We start from the raw sequence: 23,873 nt of genomic DNA on the forward strand, positions 1-23,873 counted from the left end.
CTTTCCAGATTATTGTAAACTTAATATGATGTCTAGGAGCAAATGTTCTTTGAGACACAGCATCTGACAAGTTAATACAATGAAAAAATTTTATTACTTATATTAAGCAGGTCTGCTTTATTTCTAGATAGTTTGTGTGATCTATATAACAATACCTATCTGAACAAGGTTTGGTGCCTTATTTTTATTTATTAAAAACTCAAAACTTTTTTTATGTTCTAAAATGTATCTTTGAGGTTGTATCACATACCTCAAAGACCAAGTTAGTGTCTTTTAAGTTGGAAATTTGCTTATGTTTTTATCATGACTACCTCATAAAAAGTATTGACAGTACTATGAGTGTGTTTAAAAAACTCTGCACAATGTTATGACATCTTTCACTGAAATGGGGAGAAAGAATACACTTATCTGTTATACATATTATCTGTTAACAGCTCTGATTTTTAAAATAAATGAATCTACCTGTAAAGAAATCTGAAGTTGTTTGCCTAAAAAAAAAAAAGAATTCAACTTATTCTTTCCTTCCTTGGCCTTGAAACAAAGGATATTTAAGAAATGGCATACTGTATTAAGAAATAAATTTGAGGGGCACCTGGGTGGCTCAGTGGGTTAAAGCCTCTGCCTTCGGCTCAGGTCATGATCCCAGGATTCTGGGATCGAGCCCCGCATCGGGCTCTCTGCTCAGCGGGGAGCCTGCTTCCTCCAATCTCTCTCTCTGCTTGCCTCTCTGCCTACTTGTGATCTCTGTCTGTCAAATTAAAAAAAAAAAAAAAAAACTTAAAAAAAAAAAAGAAAGAAATTTGATAATTTTGTTAACCCATTGCTTTTTTCCTCTGGATTTATATCTACCAAAGACCTTATAAGGAATGCTATAAAGTGGCACTTAACAAAATTTCTGCATGTTGTTAACAGAACTTACATAGGGCGAAAGAGTTCTTGGTCAAATATAGTGAACAAATGCTGGGATAAACAAAGTTTGAGTAATTTCTTTAATAAGGCTCTGGATCTTTTGGTATGGTGTGCATTCAGAGAGTATTTGATAAGCTGTATGTATTTTGAACCTGCAAGGGGCAGTGATATATAGTACTCCAGAGCTACCAAACTTATTTCACCGAGGAATCCCTTTTTCATAGAACCGATTATTCTGAAGAATATAATATTGAGGAATCCTATTAAACATCGATTTAATTTTTTAAGTTAGGTCTTACAAAATCATCAAAGACATTACCTTAACCTAATATTTGAAGGAAGTTGGATACTTAATTCAGATTTTGGGGTCAGACAGGCCTGAGTGCTCTACTTACGTGACTTTGGGCAAATTTCTTAACCTCGGTTTCCTTTGTTTATAAAGATTGTTATACGTTGTTGTTTATTTGTTTTTGTTTTAGGATTAATAGAATTATATGGGGTAACATATATAATACTGTTGTACCTGGAAAATAGTAGGTGTTTATCAAACATTAATCTCATTTCCTATTACCTTCTTTTTGACTTCTTTTACCTCAAGACAGGAGCACCCGTTCTGCAAGCTTCCTTCTCATTTATGGTCGACTGTATTGAAACTTAAAGCATACTCAGTTGCAAGTAGTCTTTAATGAACTCACTACAATGTTAGATGAAAGTACCGACTTAGAATAATAGTAACTAATTTGAAAATCCAGCTACACCAGCTTAATTTAAAATTTTTTTTAATGTTTTCAGGAAGCAATTAATTTGTTAGAGCCAATGACAAATGACCCTGTGAACTATGTGAGGCAAGGAGCTCTGATAGCTTCGGCTCTCATCATGATCCAGCAGACTGAAGTCACTTGTCCAAAGGTGAGCAAACAAACAAATTCTCCAGAAGAGAGCTGGTTCAGGCTTTTCTTTAGTAACTTATCCTCTTTTAAGGACAATTTTACCTCAAATGTAGTGGATACCAAACATAAAAGAAGTAAAAAGGTGGGTAAGAGACAACTTTAACTATATAACACTCTTTAAATGCATTTCTTACAGATTTATAGTCACTTTGTTAATTTAACTATTTAGCTATAGTTGAAAAATTAGAACTTACAGGTTGATGAAATCATAAAAATGAACTTTAATTTTTGCCTCCTACTGTCCTCTTAAAATGCGTTTAGTAGGATAACTTGTTCCTCTGATAGAGAATGCAAATTTAGGTAGTCCATGACTTTTTGATTCATCTTTTTGAGGTAATAAAAAGTCCTGCATTCATTTTTATATGGTATATACAATCTCAGTTTAGAAATGAGTATATCCAGATTCTCTGTTAGAATGTCACTGCCCCCCTGGGAGACATTCACGTGGCTCCAGGACGGCTCTTTCCTTCCTGACCCATATCTGCTCACAGAACCAGTCCTGTGTATTTTGCCCTTGTAGCTAGGAGTATCATATATGGTTCTCAGTGTAGCTTTGCTTGCTCTGTCCCTCTCTCTCTCCTCCTCTCTGTCATCTTCTCCCTCCTCTTCTCCATCTCCCTCACACTCTCTGCTAGTACCTCAGTGGATAGCTAATTTCTCTTAACTTTTCATGTCATATGTCCCTGTACAGTGACCACTGATATTAAGCTCTCCACGTGGTCCCTCTGAAGCCCATCTTTAGGTTTGGAGTGAGGCACAAAGACCCACAGCTCAGCTTTCCCCACAGAAATCCCCCTCACACATACTGTAGTCCACTTCTCATAGGTACCTTGTGGATGGCTCCCAGCACAGATTTTGAGATATCTGTTTTAAAATTTCCTCATGACACTCTCGCAGACATCATGTTAGAATATGATATCTAATGTATCTTAGCACCTCAGCCAAAATTTCTCATTTTGTTGAGAAAATGCACCGATCTTACTCACATGTACTAAAAATTGTCACTTTTCGTATATGAAATAGGTATGTATACCTTATATAATAGGTTTAGAACTTTTTATTCATTACTTGAAATTAGAGCATTTAATAGTTTTGTATTAATTTTGCTTCTATTTGAAAAATAGTCAAGAAATTGACAACTGGAAAAACCATTGGCATACTGTCTTCTGCCTCATCAAGCACATGTAGAACATCCTTATTTTCAGCAAAGTAGATTGATGGGGGAGGGAGGGTGGAGAAGAGCAAAACTTCCAGAACTCATTGATCATTCATTCTCATTTTATGGAACTTTGTTTAATAAATTCCCATTTTTTTAAGGATTTTATTTATTTATTTGAGAGAGAGAGAGCATGAGAGAGGAGAGAGTCAGAGGGAGAAGCAGACTCCCCACTGAGCAGGGAGCCTGATACAGGGCTTGATCCTGGAACTCCAGGATCATTACCTAAGCCGAAGGCAGTTGCTTAACCGACTGAGCCATCCAGGTGCCCTAGATTCCCATATCTAAGCAGTTGCTATCATTTTTATTTCATTTTCCCAGAGCTGCTCTCTCTCTCTGTGTCAAAATCATTTGTTAAGACTTCCAAACACTGGATTATTGCAAAAATAGAATCCCACCTTCTCATTCTGTTTTAATATTATTTCATATATTGTATGTTCTAGAGCAAACATCTTTTCAGAGAGTCCACATTTCTTTTTAGCTTTTGTTTTTAAATATATCAGTTACAATATGAATAGCTTTTGCATCTTTTATTTCTGCTTTTGATCTGAGCTTTATCTGCTGGCAGTTATCCAATTGAGTAACGTTGTTAAAGAAGGAAGTTTAGGCCATAGAGTGCACCTCCCCTAAGAGTAATATATAGATATTTACTCACTTTGCCCTCCCATGTTGCTTTCATGTTATTTTACTATAAACAAGACAAATGTTTTACTGTCTTCTCATCTTCTGCTGTAGGATTTTGTTGATTTTTCAACCATAAACTCTGCACCAACACTGGCCTTTGGAATGGGGGTGGTGTAGGGTAGACTGTGTAGTTTGAAAAAGCATTCAACTATTTACTCTAATAAATAAAACTTTTTCACATGTAGAAAAAGTGGAAAAAATACAGAATTTAAATAATTAGTATTTTTTAATCATTCCATAAAATGCCTTTGAACCGTCTTAGCTGATGTGAATACAATGGGGAGCACTTCCATCTTCAGGTTTTATCAGAATCTTGAGTATTAATTAAGAATGCTGAAATGCAGTTATAGCTGCTCTAGCTGTTGCCATTAATATAAACTCCGTGGGAAAAAAGTTAAATGTGTATGCTACTGATTATGAAAGCAAAGCTACATATGCCAGTGTAAAACTCCAGTATTTTTTCAGGAAACACTGTTCCTTAGAGGGAAATTGTTTACTCAGCTCATGAATTCTTAAAGTTTGAGTTCTATTTCATTTTTTTCTACTATCAGGCATGCTATAAAGACTTCTGTGGGCTCTCGTTTATATCATCTCCCTTTTATCTGATGATTGCTAACAAGACAACTTGATATTATTTTGGAATGATATGTGACATTTTGCTGAAAAGAAAAAGCTGTTAACAAGCTGGAAGAAGGGTACCTGAGTGGCTCAGCCCATTAAGCATCTGACTCCTGGTTTTGGCTCAGGTCCTGATCTCACAGTCATGGGATTGAGCCCCCCACATCAGGCTCTGTGCTCAGCACAGAGTTGGCTTCAAATTCTCTCTCCCTCTCCCTCCCCTTCTGCCCCTCCATATACATGCGCGCTCTCTCTCTGTCTCTCTCAAATAAATACCTAAGTAAAATCTTAAAAAAAAAAAAAAAAAAAGCTTAAAGAGAAGTAAGTTCTCAAGACTAGAGAGTCCTAGTATATGGTTGCAAACTGCACAAGATCAAGTGGAAGTAAAATGGAGATGAAGTACTAATTTCATCAAGGCTATAACCACCCCTCAGAGGAATTCATAAGGGACATTCTCTGATAGTTTGTGAAATTCACAATGGAAAGTTCCAAAGGAAGTATTTATGTAAGCATGATATACATCACATCCTTTTGCAGAATGCTGTCTTAATGCTTAGTTCTATATACACTGTGATATCAGTTTAAGTTAATTCCAGTGCATCTTTTCTTTCTTCTTCTGCCAGTTTTTTTGATCACTCACTCTCAACAAAATAGACCCAGGGACATTGTATACATCCCTGAGTGATTACAAACCCAATTTGGAAAGCCCTTAGACCAGAGATTCAAAACATTTTAACTAGAGTAATGTACTTTTTATAGGTCCTTTGAACTGTTTCCACTCAAGAACCCAACTCTACTCTTTATGAAGGATCTGTCTTTTGTTTTCCTTGTTAAGTGAAATCCACCTTTAGCATTTTTGAACATATACATAATTATCATATATAGAATCGGATAAAAAATATTGCAGTGTAAAAATAAAAACTCTGATGCTCCTCCTTGCCTAATATCATCTGGCCTTGGGTTATCTGCTGTAGGTAAGTAACTACAACTGGCAGGTGCTCTTTTGGCAGTAGGATCCAAGTTTGGCCAAGCTTGATAAGCTTTTGCAGTTCTAAAATCACAATTTGAGTCGATTAGACTTTTGTGAGCCATCATAGCGACCTATAATATTTCTATGGAGAAGTCTTTGAACTTCTATAAGATGAAATTATAAGAATAAAATTTTATATTTTAAGGTGATAGTTTATAACATAACACATTTATAAATGGTAATCTGTATTACCGTACTGTTGCCTTAAAGGTAGGAACTTGGACTCTAACAGTGTCAATGATAATAGAAAGAAAGAGCTACAAGCAACTACCATAAACAAAATAATACTCATAAAGCTGAGAAAGGAGCTAAAAACATCATTTGGTATATTGATAATGGGGAAATCATGATAATATTGGCAATATCTTAAAAGGATAAAGATAATTTTTGTTTTAGGCATGTTGAGTTTGAGATGATAGCAAGTCAGCTGGAAATAAGATGAGAGTAAAGGAAAAAATCAGAACTGAAGATAGAGATTTGGGAACTAACTACAAAGAAACTACATAAGTCATAGCCCTATATCTGCAGTTCTAAAATCCAAAAAGCTCTGAAAACGGAAAATAGGTTTATTTTTTAGGACTCATTTGGCTGTAAAACTTGAATTAATATGAACTCATTTATAGCCTTTATCTCAGTTAGCATTAATGTTCAGTCATTTAGCTCCTTCTGAAATACTAACTTATTTGATTATAGTGTATTGCCCCTATGCTGCCTTGAGTATTACATAATGTATGGTATATAGACCATGTTATCTTTACAAATTCCGAATTCCAAAATTCATCTGACCTCAAGGATTTCATGGAAGAAGTTATATACCTATAGTTGAAGTCATAAGAGCAGATATAATAGCAGAAAAAGAGAAAAGGAAGACAACTTCAAAACTAATCCTTGATGTGCTGCTTTATTTCTCTATGTAGGAAAATAGATGAAAATTGAAAGGAAACATACCCAGCTGATAAGTACCAACAGAAATGACCCCAGAGAACTTTATTTCCTTCTCCCCATTTTTTTTTCCTGAAAGTGTTTTTTCCCCCCAAAAGTATAAGGTATAGAGTTTAAAAATATGATGAATGTTAAAAATGCATGAATTTGGAGAAGGTGGATTTTTAGATAATCATATACAGCAGAATGACTGCATGGATCACAGGATTGCCTAGAATTTGTCTTTTCTGTGAGACTCTCATAATATAAAATGGGAAATAAACGTTTTTCTCCCACAAATTATACTTTCCCCAGAGGCACCATACTGTTCATAACAGTGAAATTGAACCAGAAATCATAATCCTCATCATGATTGCAGTTAGTTATTTGATCGCAAACAGGCCAGTCACGTCACCTATCTTCAGTTTCTCATCTGTATGTACAGGAAGTATATGATCTCAAACTTGCCTTCAAATTTAAGATACTATCCTAACCTACTAAAATAATTCTTTATGAAGAATCATAACATGAGAATTACTACTCCATAAGTAATAAAATGTGAGGAAAACAATTTTTAAATGATAAATAAGAAATAGCTCTTTGAAGTAGTCTACTTAACTGGAGAGTCCTATGACATATTTGTATTGATTTTTTTTAATCTGTCTTTCAATTTCACTGAACGTGTGATTTCCTGTTGTTTTAGGTACAGTTTTATATTTAAATTCTTCCTCATGATGTACATACAGTGCTTTGTCCAGTGTTACTTTTTATAAGTTCATGACATATTTCATAAACCTTTAAGCACATAAAATTTCCATCCTATATAAGGAAATGTAAGTGTTCATCTAAAATAAGTTCAGAATCAAAGGAATTTGACCTTTTGAACCAGAGTAAAAGCATCAAACCTTGGGATTTTTAAAACTAGAAGGGACTTTTATGATGATCTAGTCATGCTGGTTTTATAGTTAGAGAAAGTAAGACCTAGAAAAGAAAATGGCTCACTAATGGTTATATGCTAGGTAGTGGCAGAGCGAGTTCATTGTTTTTCTCAATCACATTTTGTTAGCAGTATTAGGCTACAGAGATAATAGTCAAGGGGGACTGGTAGGGTTCTGCCACAGTATGGTAGGATAGTCCTGCTTAAACTGAATTATAAAACACTGTTTACACATTACATTACATATAGATTGCATCAGATAATCCTTACAGCAGCTGTGTAAGATAGATCCTATAATCCCTACAGGGATGAAGAGACTGAAGCACATAAAAGCTAAGTAACTTTCCTGAAGGACTTACTGAAGGAGAGATCTTTGTAAGCCAAGGCCGTCTGATTCTCTCTTACCCTGCATTGCACAGCATGACTTCTAAGACCAAGACAGGTGAAGAGGGGAAGAGATTCTGAAAGAATATGTCATGCAAGTAAGGTCATTATATTAGGAAACTCAAAGTCACTATTTTCTGCTTTGGGCAAATTTGGGGACCTCCATGATCACGTGCTTCTAGCATAGGCAGACTTCTTCCTGGGTGCCTACCCCTTGAAAGGCACGGGTGGGAAAACAGAGAAGTGTGAGACATGGAGGAAGCATAAAATAGTTCCCTTATTGCCACTCACACAGTTTTAAAGCAATCACAAATATATTGATAACATGTATTTTATAAATTTATTTTCTAATTGTAAAATAATATATATTAGTTTTAAGAATACAGAAAAGAATAAAGAAACAAAAATTCCAGTAACCCCACCCTGAGTTAGCACGTGTTCTCAAAAAATGAGTATGTGTGCGTAATGAAAATCTTGATGTGAATATGCACTAAATCCAAAATATGCCTCACACATCTTCACTAAAGGGTAGTTTACTTGAAGACAGAATTGAAGGATTATGCCCGCTAGGAAATCTATAAGGGTGATGGTAAGCAAAGTAGCTGTTATTCACAGTACCATTAAAGCCTCAGTGTTCGCTTGAACTGTTTAAGCCTGCTGACTAACAGTGGTGCGATTCAGAGTCACATTCAGCATTTCCATGAGTCTGAATCATCCACTGGGGAATGAGGATTGAAAACAGAACTGGTGTTCCAGTTCTTATGAAAAGTCATAACACCCATGATTTCAACCATGGAAATTTTCTGCCTTGATATCTGGTTTGTATCTCTCTCTTTTTGAATGTTGTGAATTTCAGAGCTCAATTTTCATTATAATTTGAACAGTCTATTCCCTGGTCTGAAATGGCTCCACAAATGAATATGATATGACTACAATTCTTTTGCATGTTCCTTCAGGTGAATCAGTTCAGACAGCTGTATTCCAAAGTTATCAATGATAAACATGATGATGTCATGGCCAAGTTTGGCGCTATTTTGGCGCAAGGCATACTGGATGCAGGTAAATGTTAAATCTTCCAGATGTATTTATCTATTTAAACTAAATCTGATGAAGTACCTATCTGCTCTAACTATATGACATAGTAGAAATTGGGAAAATTATTTGGGGAATTGTTTGGGAAATTTTCTGTGGGAAACTTATTCCTAGAGAAAACGTAGAACCTGTAGTTCATAGAACTTGACACTGAATTGGCTGGGTTTTATCAGTCCCTAGTTTACATTCAAGTTCATTTTCTATAGGTTTTGACAAGTGCATAATTATATATCCACCATTACATCATAGGCAATAGTTTCAGTGCCCTAAAAATCCTCTGTCTGCAACCTTTTTTCATCTCTCTCTCCTTCCACATGATCCCCTGGCAACCGCTGATCTTTTTATTGTCTCCGTAACTTTAGTTTTTCCATTTCCAGAGTATTATACAGCTGGAATCATACAGGATGTAGCCATTTGAGCTTGGCTACTTTGGGTAATTGGTTTTTAAATAGGATTTAGGAGTAACATTTTACTACTCCATAATCCATTTATTTCTTTTAGCTGCCAGTTTTTGAGCTTTGTACTTTCACGTACAACCCTTTACTTGTTCATTCTTGTTCATTCAGTACTACTACAGTTTTTTGCTGATCTCTGCTATATTATTTGTTAAGAATTAGGGGAGGATACTTCTCTGTTTCAGCTTTATTTTACCATCTTTACTAGAAGTCCTCTCTCTCCCTCCCTTCCTTCCCCTTTCAGCCCCTCTCCCTTCACTGCCTTTTATGAGTATCTCTTTGAATTGTCAGTGGACCAATAAAGTTTTGATGCTTCTTTCCGTTTATCTTTTTATTTACTGTGTTTTTTGCCTTACTTATTTTAGTGTTATTCAGTACTTAAAAGTTCTGTACTGCTGTGTTCACTATTACAAGCCAAATTATTCTCTCACCCTTTTCACTTTATCAGTATCCTGTTCTACAAACTGCTGTAGCTGCATAGAAAAAACATGTAGTCCTGCAGTCTGGCTCTCAGAAGTTAGTGTTAATGGAGGAACTCTGGAGGGCAGCTTCAAAGGAATGAGTGAAGTTGAAGTTTATGAGAATTCACTCAATGATTTGGTCTCTTCAGGGAGAAGAGCCAAAGATTAAGGTTTATGACCAAAGTTTGTAAGACTGTGTAAACACTACCAATAGGATAAACTCTTTCTTGTTTTGTATTAAATCTCAGACTCGTGGAACAAAAGACGAGTTTAGTTTCTAAGTCTGAAGAAAATGGGTTTCATTGAAATAAAGGGCATTCAGCTTCAAAACTAAAAATATTATCATGTATTCTGAGCAGCCTTCCCCTCCCCTCTGCCCTACCCAGCGTTCACCCTGGGTTAGATGCCATGCTTAGCTATATGTCCTCACTGGTGTCCAGGTTTCAGTCTCATAATGCTTGTATGCCCTAGTTTAATTATCTAGTTATTTGTCTTCTCCACTAGAGTAGAGGCTCCTTGGGATCTCTTTTCAGTATTTTGTTCAAAATTCTCAATATATAGTAAGCATTTGGTGAATGTGGTGGTTAGCATAGGGAAGAGCACAAGCAGACAATAAATGCATATAACTCATCCCTGTTGGAAAAACAGAATTAAAGAGTACCTGATTTTTTTCCAAATAAAATCTAGATTATTTGATTATTATAAAAAATTGAAGTGCTTTTTTAGTTTAGTAAAATTAGTACTCACTTCCTGACTCTAAAGTAGCAGCATCTGGGAGAGACTGAGGTTAAAAGAAGTGAAATGTGACCAATAGAGATCCAGAATTGGAATTCAAATTAGGATGGTGACTAGGCACAGATAAGCTCCATTTTTATAGGGTATCTTTTTTCTTTTCTTTTTTTTTTTTTTTAAGATTTTATGTATTTGAGAGGGAGAGAGATCACAAGTGGGGAGAAGGGCAGAGGGAGAAGCAGACTTCCCACTGAACAGGGAGTCCGGTGCAGGACTTGATCCCAGGACCCTGGAATCATGACCTGAGCCAAAGTCAGATGCTTAATGGACTGAGCCACTGAGATACCCTTTATCAGGTATCTTATATAAACTAAAAGATTGGTGTCTCAAAGTTCTGGGGTCCAACACTAATACTGTTATATAGACCAGAGGCTGCAATACAGTGGCCTGTGGGCCAAATCAGATTTAAACATGTTTGTCTGCCTAACCAGGGTGCAAAATTTTGGACAAAATCCAGATTAGAGTCTACTTTTAAAAGCAGAATTACCTAGCAACTCTGGACGTATACCTTTATTAACATGTCCTCTTTAAATACGACATGAACTTTCCAGTTGCTTCAGTTCCCCACTGCTTCCAGTCCAGGTTTTCTCATTTGTTTGCCTGACTGGTTCCTAAAGGCATTCAAGTTTGCAACCCCTAATAGCCTCCTAGAATCTCAGCCTTTCTAAAGTGGCCCAGTAAAGATCCAGTGAACTGATGCTGGATCTTAGTTCTTATTCACTAGGGTTCAGACTGTGTTTCTCTGCACTCCGTCAAGGGATAGTCTAGGGGATGTGGCAAGAAGTTCGTGAACAGGACAGGCTGAGCCATTCAGCCTCTCAACAGCCCAAACTTCTGATTAAATAGAATTAGGTTTGATTTCATTGTTTCACATATTGTGCTTCCGCAAAAAAATTTTCAGTTGACTCGAAGGTTGGATGGAGATTAAAGGTTTTCTTTTGTTGGTGGTAGAGCTCTAGTTCCAGTGCTCTAGTCCAAACCCTCATTTTGCCAATGGGAAAAGAGACTTTAGAGGGAAAATGATTTATCCAAAATCACAAGGCTAGTTAATGGTGGAGCTGCCTACATTCAGACATAACTAAAAAAGAAAGAGTAAAACTAAGCAAACAATATCTGCCTCTGGCCTCTTTGCTATCGTTTGTAAATATGATGTATACTAAAGTTTTACTTCTTCTTAGGACATTAAAAACCCTAATGTATAATAGAGATTAATATTTAATTTAACATTCAGTTTTGATATCCTTCAGGCTTTGTTTTTGGAAAATTCCTACTTATATAGAAAAAAGGTCTAGATTATCCTGATTCCAATTAAAATATAACATTAACAAATTCCAGCGACTCTGTATTAGCTTTTATGAACTGTATTCCTAAAATAATCACCAAATGCTTCCCTAGTGCAATACTTAGATATCTTTATTACCCTACTGGATTCTTGTTCATTGTTTCTCTCTTTTTCTACAGGTGGTCATAATGTCACAATCTCCTTGCAGTCCAGGACTGGGCACACCCATATGCCTTCTGTAGTTGGTGTCCTTGTCTTTACCCAGTTCTGGTTCTGGTTTCCTCTTTCACACTTCCTGTCATTGGCTTATACCCCTACCTGTGTCATTGGCCTTAACAAGGACTTAAAGGTATGTTTGTAACACCTCGGTTTCTTCACTGTATCCTAACCACCCACTCATAAGAATTTTCATGAAATTTTAAAGATGAGTTGGCCTCTCACCAATATTGTATTTCCCCCTTTAAATTGAGTCATCACCTTGTTGAGTGGAGTGTGTCAGTGGAAGTTTTGAAAATCAAATCTCCCTACTAGCATTAACCTTGGATGAATCAGTTGAGAGGGAATGGTAAGAGAGGGGAAAATATAAAAATATGAGAAAGCTTTATAGATCACTCTTCAGTTTTATTACTGAAGTTCTTTGGGAGCTATTGAAGGATTTCTTGCAGATAAATGACATGATGAGATTTGCATTCTAGAAACAACATTCTGGTATCAGTGGAAGTCCATTACAATGAATGCTATTGCAGTAATCTTGGCAAGGAAGAAAGGTGACCCGAACTAAATCTTAGTAAGGAATGAAGGTTTGAGACAGGGCCATGTTTCAGAGTTGTGTGATGCTGGAATATTTGATGGAAGAAAGGATTACAGCTAAAGGGAAGAGCAAAATGGGAGGATGTCTCTCTCGTAGTGGCAGAAAACAAGGCCAAAGTTGAGGATCCGAGGAATCTGACAGAAACTGGTCACATGACTCAAGGACTAAAGGTGACCCATCCCCCGTCATCACACCATCCTTTTTTTTTTTTTTTTTTTTTTTTTTTAATGGGGTTTTTGCTTAGGTCTTTCTCAGTCCTGTGGCCTGATGATTTGCCTGTTCTGTCTTCTCAGAGGCTTTTTGACCTTCAAATACTCTTAAATCTGGGCATAACTTGTGTTAAAATGGTTTGTTAAATTTCAGAGTGGAAAAATTGGAGGCCAGAAAATGGCTGATAAAGAATATTTTATCCAGTTGCCTTTTTTTTTTTCCAGTATAGCTAGCTATACAGCCATTTATCCTTTAAGTGTTTGAGCATATAACTACTCACATTTATAAATATTGAGCAGTTTTATCTTTCAAGATAAGAATCTTTAGGGGCACCTGTGTGGCTCAGTCTGTTAAACGTCTGCCTTTGGCTCAGGTCATGATTCCAAAGTCCTGGGATCAAGCCCTTCGTCAGGCTCCCTGCTCAGCAGAGAGTCTGCTTCTCCCTCTCCCTCTGCATGCCATTCTGTCTACTTGTGTTCTTTCTGTCTCTGTCAAATAAATAAATAAAATCAAAAAAGAGGAAGAAGACGACTCTTTAGGTTTCGCAATCCCTAACCTTTAACACTATGGTTAAACATCTTACACAATCTATAGGGACTTTATCCTCTAACACACAATTTCCTGTTCTCTGTTTCCATTCTTTACAAGGAAAGTGGGATGAAAAAGACAAGATTCCTTATCCTGGTGAATGTGATGCCAATTACCATTCTCTATCAGTGTAAATTGGGGAAATAGAGAAAAATTCAGACTAGTGAATGTAACACCTACTCAATAAGTAATGTGAAGCTAACTTTCTCATTAGGCTCATGTTAGACTCTTGTTAGGAGGGATAATGTGATACAGAAACTGTACAGACTTGTGTAGGTTGTTGGAGTGGTATAAGGAAGGTACATGGAAGTTAGGTATGCAGGTTAGATAATCAAATAACACTTTACAAAGGAGGTAACAGTTGATCTGATGCTCACACCGTGAGTGGGGCTTAACCCACTAACTAAATCAGGGAGCACGGCCAGTAAAGATGAGATGAAGAGGTGCCTCTGAACAGGCACAGAGCTTCAGGAAAGTATAGGGAACTACAGGCAGTTCCATAAAGCACTTCAGAACAAATTCAGTGTGAGAAAACAGATCCCTATAGGTACTATAAGAGAACATTTAGCCTGGATTGAAACGTCTGACTAAAAGCATAGAATTCTTAAATCTTGATTTGGGTTATTTTAACGCAAGGGAGAAAATTCTTTTATTTCTTCAGATGCCGAAAGTTCAGTATAAATCAAACTGTAAACCATCCACATTTGCATATCCTGCCCCTCTGGAAGTACCAAAAGAAAAAGAAAAGGAAAAGGTAAGTTCTTTGTTCCCTTGGGGAGCATTTATACTTACATATAGAAGCTACTTAGTATTTTCGTTGGGTTTGTTTTAAATATTTTTATGTTTTAAATTAGATATTTTCAAAATAATACTTCTTATGGTAAAATCTAACATTACACAAGAATGTAAAGTAAAAGCTCTTTTTCTCTCCCAGTCATCCAGGTTCCATGTTGCAGGAATCATAATTTGAATCCCTCCAAATGTTTTCTCCACACATTTCAATACTTTTTACACCACAGATAAAATTATTTTTGACATACTGTTCTGCAGCTTATAGTTTTTACTTTAACAATTTTTGAGGGCATCTGGCTGATTCAGTCAATAGAGTGCACAACTCTTGATCTTAGGATAATGAGTGCAAGCCCCACATTGGGCGTGTAGTCTACTTAAAATAAAACAAAAAACAATAATAACCTTTAGAAATTTCAATATATATGGATCTCATTGTTTGCTGCGGACAATCCCTTTAGGTATACATACCATTACTTGTCTTCTCGGTTCTTCATTTGATGCACATTTTCAGGTGATTTCTAATTAATCACTATTACAAATGAGATTAAGAGTCTTCATACACGTGTATTTGTGAACTTGTACAAGTGTATCTGTAGGATAGGGTATGAGATGTGATTGATGAAAAGTAATGTACATTATTTATTTTCATAGGTATTAACTAAATTTCCTTTCAAAGTGAATATAACCAACTTATATTCCTCTGTCAGCGGTATCTGAGAACACTCACTGATGTGTGTTAAATCATACTATAGTGAATTCGAGAGCTGCACTTGCCCCTGAATTTTTTTCTCAGTAAAATTATCCTTTCTGATACCTTACATTTAAGATAATGTTTTTTTTCCTCTCAAGGTAGTGTTCCATATTAGCCAGTGTTGATTATTTGCTATAAACATTGTGTATAAGTGGGGATATTTATATAATTAACCAAATTTGAGGATGGTGGGTGATGATTATCCTCTGACAACAACATCTCGTCTCATTTCATCAGCTCTGTTTCAAATGCCCAGCTTTTGGGTCAGAAACAAAATCAGCTTTATACCAGTAGTACCAGCCTTTCAAAGTCTTTTTCACCCTGATTTCAGTGAGACCCATCAGGAAGGGTAATTCTAGGCTAGGCTAACCACTTACCCACTGTGTATTACGGTTGTAGGACATCTAATACAGTAAGAATATCTTTATGACCACGTTTGGAGGAATTTTTTTTGTTTTTTAGTGCTTTCCCTATAAAGTAAAAAAAGGTGCAGCACCCAGATATCTCAGAATTGCATGGTAGCAAATCCACATCTAAGGTAGGCTACAGATTTAAAAAAAAAAAAAAAAACAAGTTATATAGGACACAAGCCTCCAGGAACTAAAAGAGTCACCTGAGGACCATACTAGTAAATAATGTGAATAAATGTGCTGCTTGCTTTTCCCATGCATTCCCTAATGATTTGATTTTTTATGATACTGCCAGGAAACCAAGTAGTATTGTCGAATCGAGTTCTCTTTGGGCTTGTTCGTTTGTGTGTAGGTAAGGGATTATGATTTACCCTGTTTGCTTCCTCCAGGTTTCCACTGCTGTGTTATCTATTACTGCCAAGGCTAAAAAGAAGGAAAAAGAGAAGGAGAAAAAAGAAGAGGAGAAAATGGAAGTGGTAGGTATAATTTGGTGGTCATGTGGGTTGATATATCTATCTGTGTCATGGTCCAGACTCTTCCTTAAGTGAACATTACCATACCTTGTTTTTGGCTTCCCTTAAATAAGTATCCTGTTCCAAGCAGAGACTCCAATAGTTTTAATTGGAAGATACTTGAGTTCTTAGAGAAAATGATAACTAAAGTGTGTTTTGAAGGGCAGTGTAGAGTTTTCAGACAATGAGATGATAGTGGGAGAAATAAAGTCCCTTTAAGCGAGGAGAATATCATTTGTTTAAATAGACTGTCTTTTTCTGGTCTCTCCTGGTAGAAAAACCTCATCCTCTAAAACCAAGTTACACAGATTCTCACCCTTCACAGTTACCCTCTCCATCCTCTGAGTCTAGTATGACTTTGGTTGTACTTTCATTGTATCTAATCCTAGCTACCCTTTGTGCCTGCGAGTTACTCAGTAAACTTATCAAACATTATTCAGTGATGTGGAAGAGAAGTGAACCTTTGTTGGGCTATTTTTTAATATTTTCCAGGATGAAGCAGAAAAAAAGGAAGAAAAAGAGAAGAAAAAAGAACCTGAGCCAAACTTCCAGTTATTGGATAACCCTGCCCGAGTTATGCCTGCCCAGCTTAAGGTCCTGACCATGCCAGAGACTTGTAGATACCAGCCTTTCAAACCAGTAAGTTATTGATGGCCCTAAGCTATATACCAGTGGGATAGTAATTCATGGGACAGTGGTATATTGACAGAGGATACATCTCCAAAACATTGGAGAAAGCTCTCAGTACAAATCTCTTAGCAAAAGAGAGAACATTCCCTCCCATTTTATGTAGATTTGGGGAGAGATTTTCTTTTTCCTTTGGGTAACCCTACAAACATCCTTCCTCTACCAGAAGGGTACACTATAGACGTTTCTAACACAGCATCGTCATTAGGAGCATAGACTCTGGGATCAGACATCCTGAGTTTGACTCCTGATTCTACCATTTACAGCCTTTGTAACCTTGAGTCTAGTACTAAACCTTTCTCTGCTTCAGTTTCCTCTACTGAAAATAAGAATTATACCTAACTCAGGAATGTGACAAAGAGTGAAAATGTAAGTTAATATACAGGCGTTAGAGCACTGAATTTTACAATTTGAAAAGGATCTTCCTGCTATTTAATTTTTCTTAGGAAGAATGAGTTTCAAGTTAGAAACAAATGCAAATCAGTAATTTGAGCATGATAATGTCTTTTTTCTCTATTTTTTGAAACTGGAAAAACCAGTAGTAGACACATTTAATACATCCAGATCTTGGACCTGCCTAAAATGTTATAGATGAGATTTCTAAAAAAAAAATAAATAAACCCATTCTCATCTACTTGAAAGTGGTCCCTGATGGTGGTGAGTAGAAGGCATCTCTTACCTACACTTATGAGCCAGGGTCTTACCTGACTAGATTATCATCTAGAGGAGACAGACAGGGATGGAAGATGGCTATATTTAGTGGTAAAGAGCTAGAATTGGGTGGAACTAAGTTTATATTCCAGCTCTGCCATTTCTTAGCTGTTTAAGACAGGTCATTTAATGTTTCATGTTTCAATTTACTCATCTGTTAAGTGAGGAATATTGTACTGTCCAACATTCCTATCTGGTTTAAAAGACAAGTGTATAAAGTAGTCATAAGTTGTGCACACACTGTATAAAAGTGTAAAGTTAAAATATGCATTAAATATGTCAAGGTTCTGGCACTATAGCAGATTGCCACCTAGTATTTAAAACTGAATGGCTTAAACGACAAACATTTCTCACAGTTCTAGCAGCTACAAGTCCAAGATTAGGGTGCCAGCATGATTGGGTTCTTAGTAAAGGCCCTCATCCTACTTAGTAAAGGCCCTCTTTTCATTGTATCTTCATATGACAGAGAGAAAGTAAAACTAGCTCTTTTCATGTCTCTCCTTATAAGAGCACTGATATCATTATTAATGAGGTCTTCACCTTGGTGACCTAATTGCTTCCTAAAGGTCTACATCCTAATACTATCACTTTGGGGGTTAGGATTTCAGCATATGAATGGCAGGGTGGAAAGACACAAACATTCAGCCCATAACACAAAGGAATAGGGAAATACCGGTATATTGAAGTGTAGTTTTTGTATACTACTGAAATTAAGCGACAGTTTTCCGGCGAGATCAAGATGTTAATTGCAACCCCAAAGGCAACCACTTGACAAAATAATTCTAAAAGTAGACTAAAAGAAACAAAAAAATTAAACTTAGTAAACTAGAAAATATCTATTTAATACCAAAGAAGCCAGCAGTGGAAGAATTGAGAAAGAAAAATATATAAGACATACAAAAAAACATCAAAATGGCAGGAGCAGGGGCGCCTGGGTGGCTCAGTGGGTTGAACCTCTGCCTTTGGCTCAGGTCATGATCTCGGGGTCCTGGGATCGAGCCCCGCATCAGGCTCTCTGCTAAGCAGGGAGCCTGCTTCCCCCCTCCCTCTCTCTGCCAGCCTCTCTGCCTACTTGTGATCTCTCTCTCTGTCAAATGAATAAATAAAATCTTAAAAAAAAAAAAATGGCAGGTGCAAATCTTAGTAATCACATGAGATGTCTTTTTTTTTTTTTTTTTAAAGTAAGCTCTAGGCCCAACATGGGCCTGGAACTCATGACCCCAAGATCAAGAGTCTCATGCTGTATCAATAAACTAAGCCAGTCAGGGGCCCTAATCACAGGAAATATAAGTGGACTAACCACACCTATTAAAAGGCTGAGATAAGCCAAACCGATAAAAAAGAAATGATGCAACTACGTGCTCTCTACTAAAGACATGCTTTATGGAATACCTAGCTGGCTCAGTCTGCAGAGCATGCAACTCCTGATCTCAGGGTTATTCGTTGGAGCCCGACCCTTGGGTGTAGAGATTACTTTAAAAAATAAGATCTTAAAACATACACACACTTTAGATTCAAAGATTGAAGTAGATTAAAAGCAAAAGGATAAGGAGATATCCCATGCAGACAAGTAACAAAAAGAGAGCTGGAGCAGCTATACTAACATCAGACAAAATATACTTTAAAAGAAAAATGGTTGGGGCACCCGCATGGTTCATCATTTAAGTGTCTGCCCTTGGCTCGGGTCACGATCCCGGGGTCCTAGGATCAAGCCCCACATTGGACTTCCTGCTCAGCTGCCCCTCTGCCTGAAGCGTCCCCTGCTTGTGTGTGTGCTCTCTCTCTCTCTGTCAAATAAATAAATAAAATCTTAAAAAAAAAAAGAAAAGAAAAGAATTGTTGCTGGAGACAAAGAACATTTTACAGTGGTAAAAAGGTCATGAGCACCTGGCTGACTTGGTCAGATCATGTAACTCTTGATCTTGGGGTTGTAGTTTCAAGCTCCACATTGGTTGTAGAGATTACTTTTTAAAAATAAAGTAAACTAAACCACGTTGCTATAAGGCTTTTTCCTTGTGTTGTTTATACTGCAGGATTTGAGTTGGATTATTTCATTCCAGTTGAGCATGAAATAGTACAGTTATAACCTGGAGCTGTCTGTTTCCCAAATACAGGAAATCCTTTTTGTGAACATAGGTATTTTCTTATTTGGTATGATTCATCTTTATTTGGTCCTTTAGAAGGCTCAGGTGAACTTTCAGACCGTAGAGGATTAGGACAGTGGCCTTGTATGATTTTTCTTAAGTGCATATTGGTAGTAAAGGCAAGGTCCACTCATAAAATGGCTCTCTTCAAGGAAAGCAGACTTTTTAGGGGAAGGAGTTAGAAAATAAAGTGTATGAATATGCGTGTCAAGACAAGGGAGATAGTATAGACATTCATGAAGACACCAGTTTTATAGCAGGGCAGGGCAGAGCTCCAGGGAGTAAAAATCAGATTAGGTTGAACTGCAGAGCTATTTGTATATATGTGAATCATCTGACTGATGAGCTTGAGCTTCTTTTCCTTTCCAGTAATTTGCTTTGGTAGAAGTAATGTTTTTCCCAATGGGCCCTGCCACTGTTGACTGATCTAATTACAGACAGCAGCTTCCCATTTCCTTTGACACAGCCAAGCAAATAGAATAGGATTAGCACACAGAGATGGGTGAATAGTTTGGTGTGTGAATTTACTTCTGCTGATACATTTGGGAGAGGGCTAATAAAATTGCTTCTACACTCTAGTTCTTTTTTGTTTCCCATCTACTACGTCCTTGTATCATAAGGATTTGTAGGTTCAAGTGAAAAACATTCAGTGTATCTGTCATATTTATGTTGTTCACTCTGTCATTCTGAAATCGCTGGAGAGAAATTGGCTTTTCACTTGTAGATTGTCCAAATTTTTTTTGTCCAAAATGATAATTTTCTCACGAGTAATAAAGTATCTGTTAGAGTAGCGTGCTTCTCAAACTTTAATGTGCGTACGTACACCCGTGGGTCTTGTTTAAGTGCAGTTCCATAGATTTAGGTCAGGCTATGTTTTCTGCATTTCTGACAAACTCCCAGGTGATAGTGATGCTGCTGGTCCAGGACCATGTGTCAAATAGCAAGACATTAGAATGCTGTATTGGTAAAAGTAAATAAGTAAACTTTCTCTCTCCAGTCAGGTCAAGGCAGTACAGGAAATACCAGTCTTTAGTTGGGAACAGTGATGTTCTGCCACTGGGTTAAGTTTATAACTATTCCGTATAGATTACAAGTTTCTCTGTCCTTTGTCGTGGACATCGATTGTTGCCTTCCTCGTTTAGTCCTCAGACTAACTGGAGGAATGGAAGAGGAATGTCTTAGTAGCCGCTTCTTTTTTTTTTTTTTTTTTTAAGATTTTATTTATTTGTCAGAGAGAGAGGGAGAGAGAGCGAGCACAGGCAGACAGAATGGCAGGCAGAGGCAGAGGGAGAAGCAGGCTCCCTGCAGAGCAAGGAGCCCGATGCGGGACTCGATCCCAGGACGCTGGGATCATGACCTGAGCCGAAGGCAGCTGCTTAACCAACTGAGCCACCCAGGCGTCCCTTAGTAGCCACTTCTTGCAGCCGAACATTTTGTCACTGGTGTAGCGTCACACAGGCGCATACACCCGCATTTCCTGGCTGCTGTCTGGGGAAATGTAGTTCTATGCCAGGTCTTTACTCCCAGATCATCTGAGTAGTCTTAAGGTACCATTTAACAAATACGCGCGCTAGACTCTGGAGCCGTCTGAGAATATGAGCAGGGTTTGTGCTGCTTCACCCCTTGCTCTGTGTGTACAGCTTTCCATTGGCGGCATCATCATCCTGAAGGACACCAGTGAAGACACAGAGGAACTGGTTGAACCGGTAGCAGCCCATGGCCCAAAAATCGAGGAAGAAGAACAAGAGCCAGAACCTCCAGAACCATTTGAGTATATCGATGATTAAGGACCAGAGGTATGTGCGAAATAAAATTGTTTATCAAAGGAATTCTGTTGGTCAGTACATCTTAAATGTTTTCGGCAGAGACATCGTGTCACTTTTTCCATTCCTTTTGTGCTTAATCTCTATTTACCTAAATGGTGTCAGAATTTCCCCTCTTTTTGACTTCTTCAGCATACATAACCTCCAGTTCCTTTTTCTTTCTCCTTTGACTCTCTACCCTCTAGTGTTTGACCAGTACTATTCAGAGCGGTTAAAAACTGTTCTCATAGGGGGCACCTGGGTGGCTCAGTGGGTTAAGCTGCTGCCTTTGGCTCAGGTCATGATCCTAGGGTCCTGGGATCGAGCCCCGCATCGGGCTCTCTGCTCCGCGGGGAGCCTGCTTCCTCCTCTCTCTCTGCCTGCCTCTCTGCCTACTTGTGATCTCTGTCTGTCAAATAAATAAATAAAATCTTTAAAAAAAAAAAAAAAACTGTTCTCATAGGTCCGTGAGAGAGTAGGGAGCCTGCTCCAAAATGTCAATCTGCTCAATACTTCTTTTATTGAAAAATTCTTGCTTACTCCCAAGAAAGTCAACTGAATGACAGTTTGCTCATGATAGAGTTGATTTACACTTTGATGTGAGCCCCTTGTTACAGATCAGTTAGAGTTTATGGCCAGCACTGCTCCATGGATCGCTGATCCGTCTCTCTCTCTCCCTTTCCTTTGGTGATACTTTTGGTACTAAAAGCTTTAATATTCATTTACTCACTGAAGCTATATCGAACATCTAATGTGTGTAAGACATGGTGCTTAAAAGTACTTCGGAGTCAGTTTAGACCATATAACAAAGCTTCACCCAGTTGAAAAAAATGATGCCAGTGTTCTAACAGTGTTGAAGTAGGTCTTTAGATGCAAAAACTTAGAATAATGTTATGAAATTGTCATCACATATTTGAAGATGCATATAAACTATTAATCAACGTTTTCTCATTCTAGTACAGATACATTGTCAGACAATAAGAATTTACCTTTTCTTCTATCCTTTTCTTCTACTTAAATGCCAGGCTGTAAATCTAGCACCATGAGACCATGAGTGTTACACACTGACTAGCAATTAATGAAAGCTTTTACAGAAATCTCAGATAAATATTAAGGCAGAAACCCTGCCATTAGTAGGAAAATATATTCAAGCCCCCAAAAGTGTTTGGACCTTTGATGGAGAGAAGGAGATTTATACTAACTTCCTGTCTATGTAATATTGCTTTGAAAATTATCTTTGGGCCTTTGATGGTTTCCTAAGCTTTACCCAACCAGCGCATGGCGGTATTGATACCATAAGCACTCAGTCTCTGTGTGGAACTGAACAGACTCACATTAGCCCCCTCAAGCCTTTGACCACACATTACTGAAAACCCCCTGATTAAGTCTTTCAAGGCAATTAACTACAAGATGGCTTAGAAGTTTTTAATTAGAAATTAGATTTTTTTTAAGTAAACTCTAAACCCAATGGGGACTCAAACTCACAACCCTGAGATTGAGTCACATGCTCTACCAACTGAGCCAACCAGGCCTCCCAGAAATTGGATTCCTACTATTTTCAAAAGGATAAAATATTCAGTCTAGTAGGAGTGTAAAAACCATAGTCCATCTTACCACAACACTGATGTGTTAGGACTGTGTAGGCAGGGTTAGGGGCTAGTTTTAGACATCGACAGCTCATGGTAAAAAATTTTCTTTTAAACAAAGGATGACCCTAGTTTTTCCCCCTTCCCACTTCCTTAGGATCTCATTGCTCATCTGAAGATGGTTGTCCAGTCCTGTATTGGAGATGTTTGTGAAGAAATCCATGCTGAGACCTGCTACTCACTGCATGTACCATTGCCTTTGCGCTGACCCGAAGAACCTTGTCTCCAAGTCTTTGATGAAGAGAAGATATATGACTGTTTAGTGTGCTCTTTCACAGAACTTGGTTTTCAAATAAATATATTAAAATCTCCAGATGGATAAGGACTTTTTAATTTGTTTTTCAGCCTCGATTTTAAATAAATGGACCTAATGCCCTTCTCCCCCTCCATCATGAAATGCCTACACCCGGAGAGCTAAATCCTTAATTGCTGGGATGAGGATGCATGATTTTCATATTGATGAAAAAGTTAAACTAGTTCATAGATTATTTGAAAAATAATGGAAAAAAATAAGAAAAAAATCAATCCTTGTTCTTCACTCTAAGAATTCTCTCCAGTTTTTTTAAATCAAGATTGAGGGCATAGGGTACTGTCATTTACTGAAGAAGTCCCTTTAGTGGTCCAAGGGAAATATCTGTTTAGGCAGCTCAGAAGCATTATTTAAGAATAAGCTTTGCCTGTTGTTTCCTGCCTTTGACCCTGTTGAGGACAACAGATACAAAATCATTTAGCCATGGGATTTAATAATATATTCTTTTTATCCTCTCTTTTCCTACCCTTTTTTGCCATGTGCTGCTTAATTTAAGGTATAATTTAAATATAATAATGCAAAAATTTGAAGTCTATACAATTTGATGAGTTTTGACAAGTATAATTTTGATTTCTATATTATCAGGCCTTAGATGTTGGGCTCTTGAAATAAGCAGACAAGGTCATTATTCTGACAACCACCCCTTTTCATGTTCTTGGCATATGAAAGGGGACCTCTGATACACTAGGACATAGCAATAAGAGCTAGATTTGGTGGGGTTTTTTGTTTTGGACTTCAATCATGTAAAATAAAAGTAGGTTATTTCCA

At 37.3% G+C, this 23,873-nt stretch overlaps 1 protein-coding gene across 1 annotated transcript in view; it reads left to right on the top strand.

Annotated features, from left to right (window-relative positions):
* PSMD1 (proteasome 26S subunit, non-ATPase 1) overlaps positions 1-23,112 on the top strand; it is a 91,440-nt gene extending 68,328 nt beyond the window's left edge. The window contains exons 18-25 of the mRNA XM_032857474.1: positions 1,702-1,818; positions 8,606-8,708; positions 11,911-12,080; positions 14,002-14,094; positions 15,683-15,769; positions 16,298-16,444; positions 20,988-21,143; positions 22,893-23,112. Of these exons, the coding sequence (XP_032713365.1) occupies positions 1,702-1,818; positions 8,606-8,708; positions 11,911-12,080; positions 14,002-14,094; positions 15,683-15,769; positions 16,298-16,444; positions 20,988-21,134 (864 nt within the window). The 3' untranslated portion in view covers positions 21,135-21,143; positions 22,893-23,112. The remainder of the gene's footprint in view (positions 1-1,701; positions 1,819-8,605; positions 8,709-11,910; positions 12,081-14,001; positions 14,095-15,682; positions 15,770-16,297; positions 16,445-20,987; positions 21,144-22,892) is intronic.
* The last annotated feature ends 761 nt before the right edge of the window (positions 23,113-23,873 follow it).

Source organism: Lontra canadensis, unplaced genomic scaffold (genome assembly GCF_010015895.1).
Source record: "Lontra canadensis isolate GAN:19392208 unplaced genomic scaffold, GSC_riverotter_1.0 scaffold13, whole genome shotgun sequence".
Lineage (NCBI taxonomy): Eukaryota > Metazoa > Chordata > Mammalia > Carnivora > Mustelidae > Lontra > Lontra canadensis.